Below are 9,361 nucleotides of genomic sequence, written 5' to 3' on the forward strand. Positions count from 1 at the left end.
CTAATGGTACCATACCACATCTCTAACGGTACCATACCACATCTCTAATGGTACCATACCACATCTCTAATGGTACCATACCACATCTCTAACGGTACCATACCACATCTCTAATGGCACCATACCACATCTCTAATGGCACCATACCACATCTCTAATGGTACCATACCACATCTCTAATGGTACCATCCCTAGTGACGAGGCAGCCATTGGTCTGAAATATAAACTCAGGATTGTGCCTTTAAATCCTGTATATTTTAAACAGGTCTGGGAACAGGTTAGTCAGTTAGATAATTCTCCTGTCAAGAGCACAAACAGGTCTGGGAACAGGTTCGTCAGTTAGATAATTCTCCTGTCAAGAGCACAAACAGGTCTGGGAACAGGTTAGATAATTCTCCTGTCAAGAGCACAAACAGGTCTGGGAACAGGTTAGTCAGTTAGGTAATTCTCCTGTCAAGAGCACAAACAGGTCTGGGAACAGGTTAGTCAGTTAGGTAATTATCCTGTCAAGAGCACAAACAGGTCTGGGAACAGGTTAGTCAGTTAGATAATTCTCCTGTTAAATAGCACAAACAGGTCTGGGAACAGGTTAGCCAGTTAGATAATTCTCCTCTCTTCCTGTAGGCACGCTGACTTCCATCACCAACCTGGCTACCAGCCTGGCCAGGAACATGGACCGGCTGTCCCTGGACGAGGAGCACTATACCAGGCAGGAGGAGTGGAGGAGGCAGCTGCCTGAGAGCCTGGGGGACGGACTCAGACAGGGCCTGTCTAGACTGGGCATCAGCCTACTGGGTGGGTAGAGTATAGTCAGACAGTCAGTCAGTTAGCCAGTCAGTCACTTAGCCAGTCACTCAGCCAGTCAGTCAGTCAGTTAGCCAGTCAGTCACTCAGCCAGTCAGTCAGTTAGCCAGTCACTTAGCCAGTCAGTTAGCCAGTCACTCAGTCAGTCAGTTAGCCAGTCACTCAGCCAGACAGTCAGTCAGTTAGCCAGTCAGCCAGTTAGCCAGCCAGTCAGTCAGTCACCAGCCAGCCAGTTAGCCAGTCACCCAGTCAGACAACCAGTCAGTCAGTCAGTTAACCAGTCTGTTAGCCAGTCACTCAGTCACTCAGTTAGCCAGTCACTCAGCCAGACAGACAGTAGGTACAGTGGAGACAGACAGTCAGTCAGTTAACCAGTCTGTTAGCCAGTCACTCAGTCAGTCAGTTAGCCAGACAGTCAGTCAGTCAGTTTGCCAGACAGTCAGTCAGTCAGTCACTTAGCCAGTCACTCTTCCAGACAGACAGTCAGTTAGCCAGTCAGTCAGTTAGCCAGTCGCTCAGCCAGACAGACAGTAGGTACAGTGGAGACCAGCATGGTCCCAATAAACACCTAGGTCTCTCTGTTTCAAAGACAGACAGTGGAGACAGACAGTCAGTCAGTTAGCCAGTCACTCAGCCAGACAGACAGTCAGCACAGTGGAGACCAGCATGGTCCCAATAAACACCAAGGGTCTGTATCTCTGTTTGAAAGACAGACAGTGGAGACAGACAGTCAGTCAGTTAGCCAGTCACTCAGCCAGACAGACAGTAGGTACAGTGGAGACCAGCATGGTCCCAATAAACACCAAGGGTCTCTCTGTTTCAAAGACAGACAGTGGAGACAGACAGTCAGTCAGTTAGCCAGTCACTCAGTTAGCCAGTCGCTCAGCCAGACAGACAGTGGAGACAGACAGTCAGTCAGTTAGCCAGTCGCTCAGCCAGACAGACAGTCAGCACAGTGGAGACAGCATGGTCCCAATAAACACCAAGGGTCTCTCTGTTTCAAAGACAGACAGTGGAGACAGACAGTCAGTCAGTTAGCCAGTCACTCAGCCAGACAGACAGTAGGTACAGTGGAGACCAGCATGGTCCCAATAAACACCAAGGGTCTCTCTGTTTCAAAGACAGACAGTGGAGACAGACAGTCAGTCAGTTAGCCAGTCACTCAGCCAGACAGACAGTAGGTACAGTGGAGACAGCATGGTCCCAATAAACACCAAGGGTCTCTCTGTTTCAAAGACAGACAGTGGAGACAGACAGTCAGTCAGTTAGCCAGTCACTCAGCCAGACAGACAGTAGGTACAGTGGAGACCAGCATGGTCCCAATAAACACCAAGGGTCTCTCTGTTTCAAAGACAGACAGTGGAGACAGACAGTCAGTCAGTTAGCCAGTCACTCAGCCAGACAGACAGTAGGTACAGTGGAGACCAGCATGGTCCCATAAACACCTAGGGTCTCTCTGTTTCAAAGACAGACAGTGGAGACAGACAGTCAGTCAGTTAGCCAGTCACTCAGCCAGACAGACAGTAGGTACAGTGGAGACAGCATGGTCCCAATAAACACCAAGGGTCTCTCTGTTTCAAAGACAGACAGTGGAGACAGACAGTCAGTCAGTTAGCCAGTCACTCAGCCAGACAGACAGTAGGCACAGTGGAGACCAGCATGGTCCCAATAAACACCAAGGGTCTGTATCTCTGTTTGAAAGACAGACAGTGGAGACAGACAGTCAGTCAGTTAGCCAGTCACTCAGCCAGACAGACAGTCAGCACAGTGGAGACCAGCATGGTCCCAATAAACACCAAGGGTCTCTCTGTTTCAAAGACAGACAGTGGAGACAGACAGTCAGTCAGTTAGCCAGTCACTCAGCCAGACAGTCAGTCAGTTAGCCAGTCACTCAGCCAGACAGTCAGTCACAGTCAGTTAGCCAGTCACTCAGCCAGACAGACAGTCAGTCAGTTAGACCAGTCAGTTAGCCAGTCACTCAGCCAGACAGACAGTAGGACAGTGGAGACCAGCATGGTCCAGACAGTCAGTCAGTTAGCCAGTCACTCAGCCAGACAGACAGACAGTGGAGACAGACAGTCAGTCAGTTAGCCAGTCACTCAGCCAGACAGTCAGTCAGTTAGCCAGTCACTCAGCCAGACAGTCAGTCAGGCACAGTGGAGACAGACAGTCAGTCAGTTAGCCAGTCACTCAGCCAGACAGACAGACAGACAGTGGAGACCAGCATGGTCCCAATCAAACACCAGGGTCTCTGTTTCAAAGACAGACAGTGGAGACAGTCAGTCAGTTAGCCAGTCACTCAGCCAGACAGACAGTCAGTTAGCCAGTCACTCAGCCAGACAGACAGTCAGCACAGTGGAGACCAGCATGGTCCCAATAAACACCAAGGGTCTCTCTGTTTCAAAGACAGACAGTGGAGACAGACAGTCAGTCAGTTAGCCAGTCACTCAGCCAGACAGACAGTCAGCACAGTGGAGACCAGCATGGTCAATAAACACCAGGGCCTGTTTCAAAGACAGACAGTGGAGACAGTCAGTCAGTCAGTTAGCCAGTCACTCAGCCAGACAGACAGTCAGCACAGTGGAGACCAGCATGGTCCCAATAAACACCTAGGGTCTCTCTGTTTGAAAGACACGAGAGAAACAGCTACTTATGACAGGGGATATCTGGCTCCAAGGACCATGTTGTGATTGGTTGGGAGGTTAAATCCCTTAGTGGGACTGCTCTATCCACACTGTCAATCACAAACATTACTCTTATACAATATCCCTTTGATATAGACCAGAACTTCAGGAACCAATAATACTGTAATACATGATACTCTGTTGTAATGCATACTACTCTGTTGTACTACATGACACTCTGTTGTAATGCATAATACTCTGTTGTAATACATGATACTCTGTTGTACTACATGATACTCTGTTGTAATACGTGCTACTCTGTTGTATGCATACTACTCTGTTGTAATACGTGATACTCTGTTGTTGTCTGTTGTAATACATGATACTCTGTTGTAATACATGATACTCTGTTGTACTGTTGTAATGCATACTCTGTTGTAATACATGATACTCTGTTCTCTGATAGCTGGCACATGATATGCCTCTGTTGTACATACATGATACTCTATGTTGTGATATGATACTCTGTTCTACTCCAGGAGCATAGCTGGCATCGTGGACCAGCCCATGTTGTAATACATGATCCTCTGTTCTCTCCAGGAGCGATAGCGGGCATCGTGGACCAGCCCATGTTGTAATATGTGATCCTCTGTTCTCTCCAGGAGCGATAGCTGGCATGTTGTAATATGTGATCCTCTGTTCTCTCCAGGAGTGGACCAGCCCATGTTGTAATATGTGATCCTCTGTTCTCTCCAGGAGCGATAGCAGGCATCGTGGACCAGCCCATGTTGTAATATGTGATCCTCTGTTCTCTCCAGGAGCGATAGCTGGCATCGTGGACCAGCCCATGTTGTAATACTTGATCCTCTGTTCTCTCCAGGAGCGATAGCAGGCATCGTGGACCAGCCCATGTTGTAATATGTGATCCTCTGTTCTCTCCAGGAGCGATAGCAGGCATCGTGGACCAGCCCATGTTGTAATATGTGATCCTCTGTTCTCTCCAGGAGCGATAGCTGGCACGTGGACCAGCCCATGGTGTAATATGTGATCCTCTGTTCTCTCCAGGAGCGATAGCTGGCATCGTGGACCAGCCCATGTTGTAATATGTGATCCTCTGTTCTCTCCAGGAGCGATAGCGGGCATCGTGGACCAGCCCATGCAGAACTTCCAGAGGGGATCAGAGATGCAGAGTTCAGCAGGCAGCAAGGCCAAAGGGGTCATCTCTGGAGTGGGGAAAGGCATCGTGGGGGTCTTTACCAAACCTATAGGGGGCGCTGCAGAGCTGGTCTCGCAGACGGGACACGGTGGGTTCACACACTTCGCCGTTTATGTTTTAAAAACATTTTATTTGAGCTTTTATTTTCCCACTGGCAGGTTAACTAAGAACTAATTATTTATTTTACGTCCCTGAGATCGTTTGTTGACACATCACTGTTCAACAGTAGTGGACACACCTCCAGTCCACCCAACACAGTAGTGTCCACCCAACACAGTAGTGGACACACCTCCAGTCCACCCAACACAGTAGTGGACACACCTCCAGTCCACCCAACACAGTAGTGGACACATCCAGTCCACCCAACACATTAGTGGATAACTCCAGAACACAAGTGGACTTTATTTTAGTCCCCCAGACAGTTAGTTGACACATCCAGTCCACCCAACACAGTAGTGGACACACCTCCAGTCCACCCAACACAGTAGTGGACACACCTCCAGTCCACCCAACACAGTAGTGGACACACCTCCAGTCCACCCAACACAGTAGTGGACACACCTCCAGTCCACCCAACACAGTAGTGGACACACCTCCAGTCCACCCAACACAGTAGTGGACACACCTCCAGTCCACCCAACACAGTAGTGGACACACCTCCAGTCCACCCAACACAGTAGTGGACACACCTCCAGTCCACCCAACACAGCTAGTATTCAGGCCTGACAAAGAGACCTTCTGGTCAAAAACAAAGTTTAGTGGAGCATTTCCAACGTTTTTACACAGTAGTGACTACAAGTCCAGTCCATCCAACACAGTAGGACACATCCAGTCTAACACAGTAGTGGACACACCTCCAGGGGTCCTACACAGTATGCTAACATACAGATTGCTCTCCTCCACCCAACACCTGGGGTTCACCTCCAGTCCATGCTAACATACAGATTACACACCTCCAGTCCACCTAACATACAGATTATTCCCTCCCTGACAAAGAGGTCCTTCTGGTCAAAATGCTAACATACAGATGGGACATTCCCTCCCTGACTACAAGGTCCTAGCGGTATGCTAACATACAGATTACTCCCTCCCTGGGGGTCCTAGCGGTATGCTAACATACAGATTACTCCCTCCCTGGGGTCCTAGCGGTATGCTAACATACAGATTACTCCCTCCCTGGGGGTCCAGCAGTATGCTAACATACAGATTTCCCTCCTGGGGGTCCTAGCGGTATGCTAACATACAGATTACTCCCTCCCTGGGGGTCCTAGCGGTATGCTAACATACAGATTACTCCCTCCCTGGGGGTCCTAGCGGTATGCTAACATACAGATTACTCCCTCCCTGGGGGTCCTAGCGGTATGCTAACATACAGATTACTCCATCCCTGGGGGTCCTAGCGGTATGCTAACATACAGATTACTCCCTCCCTGGGGGTCCTAGCGGTATGCTAACATACAGATTACTCCCTACCTGGGGGTCCTAGCGGTATGCTAACATACAGATTACTCCCTCAACAGTACTGTAGGCCTGCTGTAGTGTTCTGTCCTGGGGGTCCTAGCGGTATACTAACATACAGATTACTCCCTCCCTCAACAGTACTGTAGGCCTGCTGTAGTGTTCTGTCCTAGCGGTATGCTAACATACAGATTTCTCCCTCCCTGGGGGTCCTAGCGGTATGCTAACATACAGATTACTCCCTCCCTCAACAGTACTGTAGGCCTGCTGTAGTGTTCTGTCCTGGGGGTCCTGGCGGTATGCTAACACACAGTAGTAATGCTCCCTCCAAGGAGCCCTAGCGGTCCTACCGTAGCGGTATGCTAACAGGATGCAATACCCAGTCTATGGGGTGGTAGCAGTCCTAGCGTACCGGTATGCTAACAGGCTGTAATACCCAGTCTATAGGGTGGTAGCGGTCCTAGCATAGCGGTAGGCTAACAGGATGTAATGCCCAGTCTGTGGGGTGGTAGCGGTCCTAGCATAGTGGTAGGCTAACAGGATGTAATACCCAGTCTGTGGGGTGGTAGCGGTCCTAGCATAGTGGTAGGCTAACAGAATGTAATACCCAGTCTGTGGGGTGGTAGCGGTCCTAGCATAGTGGTAGGCTAACAGAATCTAATGCCCAGTCTGTGGGGTGGTAGCGGTCCTAGCATAGTGGTAGGCTAACAGAATGTAATGCCCAGTCTGTGGGGTGGTAGCGGTCCTAGCATAGTGGTAGGCTAACAGAATGTAATGCCCAGTCTGTGGGGTGGTAGCGGTCCTAGCATAGTGGTAGGCTAACAGAATGTAATGCCCAGTCTGTGGGGTGGTAGCGGTCCTAGCATAGTGGTAGGCTAACAGAATGTAATGCCCAGTCTGTGGGGTGGTAGCAGTCCTAGCATAGTGGTAGGCTAACAGAATGTAATGCCCAGTCTGTGGGGTGGTAGCGGTCCTAGCATAGTGGTAGGCTAACAGAATGTAATGCCCAGTCTGTGGGGTGGTAGCGGTCCTAGCATAGTGGTAGGCTAACAGAATGTAATGCCCAGTCTGTGGGGTGGTAGCAGTCCTAGCATAGTGGTAGGCTAACAGAATGTAATGCCCAGTCTGTGGGGTGGTAGCGGTCCTAGCATAGTGGTAGGCTAACAGAATGTAATGGGCCCAGTCTGTGGGGTGTAGCTGGGTCCTAGCATAGTGGTAGGCTAACAGAATGTAATGCCCAGTCTGGGCCCTGGAGGGTTTACTAACTGGGCCCTGGACATTAACTGGGCTGTTTGTAAGGCCCTAACTGGGCTGTTTATAACTGGGCCCTGTTAATTAACTGGGCAGTCTGGGCCCTGGGGTGGTAACTGGGCCCTAGCATAGTGGTAGGCTAACAGAATGGGCTGTTTATTAATGCCCAGTCTGGGGTGGTAGCTGGGTCCTAGCATAGTGGTAGGCTAACAGAATCTAATGCCCAGTCTGTGGGGTGGTAGCAGTCCTAGTTTATTAAGTGGTAGGCTAACAGAATGTAATGCCCAGTCTGGGCTGTTTGGGGTGGTTTATTAAGTTATTAACTGGGCTGTTTATTAACTGGGCCCTGACATTAATGTAACTGGGCCCTAGTCTGTGGGTGGTAACTGGGCCCTGTCTTTATTAAGCTGTTTATTAACTGGGCCCTAGACATAATGCTAATGGGCCCTGGCAGGTGGGGCCCTGGACTTTATTAACTGGGCTGTTAACAGCCCTCTAACTGGGCCCTGGACTTTATTAACTGGGGTTTATTAACTGGGCCTAACAGTTTATTAACTGGGCCCTGGAGGGTTTATTAACTGGGCCCTGGTTTATTAACTGGGCCCTGGTTTATTAACTGGGCCCTGGAGGGTTTATTAACTGGGCCCTAGACTTTATTAACTGGGCCCTGGACTTTATTAACTGGGCTGTTTATTAACTGGGCCCTAGACTGGGGTTTACTAACTGGGCCCTGGACTTTATTAACTGGGGTTTATTAACTGGGCCCTGGAGGGTTTATTAACTGGGCCCTGGAGGGTTTACTGTTTATTAACTGGGCCCTGGACTGGGGTTTATTAACTGGGCCCTGGAGGGTTTATTAACTGGGCCCTTTTATTAACTGGGCCCTGGAGGGTTTATTAACTGGGCCTGTTTATTAACTGCTGTTTATTAACTGGGCTGTTTATTAACTGGGCCCTGGACTGGGGTTTATTAACTGGGCTGTTTGTTAACTGGGCCCTGGAGGGTTATTAACTGGGCCCTGGACTTTATTAACTGGGCTGTTTATTAACTGGGCCCTGGACTTTATTAACTGGGCTGTTTATTAACTGGGCCCTGGACTTTATTAACTGGGCTGTTTATTAACTGGGCCCTGGACTTTATTAACTGGGCTGTTTATTAACTGGGCCCTGGAGGGTTTATTAACTGGGCCCTGGACTTTATTAACTGGGCCCTGGGGCTGTTTATTAACTGGGCCCTGCTGTTTATTAACTGGGCTGTTTATTAACTGGAGGTAGTTTATTAACTGGGCTGTTTATTAACTGGGCCCTGGACTTTATTAACTGGGGTTTATTAACTGGGGGGCTGTTTATTAACTGGGCCCTGGACTTTATTAAGGGGTTTACTAACTGGGCTGTTTATTAAAGGCCCTGGACTTTATTAACTGGGGTTTATTAACTGGGCCCTGGAGGCTGTTTATTAACTGGGCTGTTTATTAACTGGGCCCTGGACTTTATTAACTGGGCTGTTTATTAACTGGGCCCTGGACTTTATTAAGGGCTGTTTATTAACTGGGCTGTTTATTAACTGGGCTGTTTATTAACTGGGGCTGTTTATTAACTGGGCTGTTTATTAACTGGGCCCTGGACTGGGCGGGTTACTGGGCTGTTTATTAACAGCTGTTTATTAACTGGGCCCAGCTAACAGGGCGTTTATTAAGTTTATTAACGCCCTAAGACTTTATTAAATTAAGTGGGCTGTGCCCTGACTTTATTAACCATGTTTATTAACCCCAGGGACTAACTGCTAATCTGAAAGCCCCAATGACTTCACTAAACTTCAGGAGTTTATACACGAGGAGAAGGGGTGAGGAGAGGAGAAACACAGCATAACAGCTCACAGAACGTAAATATTAAATTAAGTGAGTAGCTGTGTGTCAGAACCATGGTACCCCAGGGACTGATGCTAATCTAGCTCCCCCGCTAGCTACACACATACACATAAACACACATACCCACGCTCTGTGTGTCAG

At 49.0% G+C, this 9,361-nt stretch overlaps 1 protein-coding gene across 1 annotated transcript in view; it reads left to right on the forward strand.

Moving 5' to 3' along the window:
- The first annotated feature begins 628 nt into the window (after positions 1–628).
- The window catches only part of LOC127923450 (intermembrane lipid transfer protein VPS13B-like), a 19,194-nt gene continuing 10,461 nt past the window's right edge, over positions 629–9,361 (forward strand). Inside the window, exons 1-2 of the mRNA XM_052507498.1 lie at positions 629–795; positions 4,556–4,732. Of these exons, the coding sequence (XP_052363458.1) occupies positions 672–795; positions 4,556–4,732 (301 nt within the window). The 5' untranslated portion in view covers positions 629–671. The remainder of the gene's footprint in view (positions 796–4,555; positions 4,733–9,361) is intronic.

The sequence above is a fragment of the Oncorhynchus keta genome, unplaced genomic scaffold (genome assembly GCF_023373465.1).
Source record: "Oncorhynchus keta strain PuntledgeMale-10-30-2019 unplaced genomic scaffold, Oket_V2 Un_contig_2987_pilon_pilon, whole genome shotgun sequence".
NCBI classification, from domain to species: domain Eukaryota; kingdom Metazoa; phylum Chordata; class Actinopteri; order Salmoniformes; family Salmonidae; genus Oncorhynchus; species Oncorhynchus keta.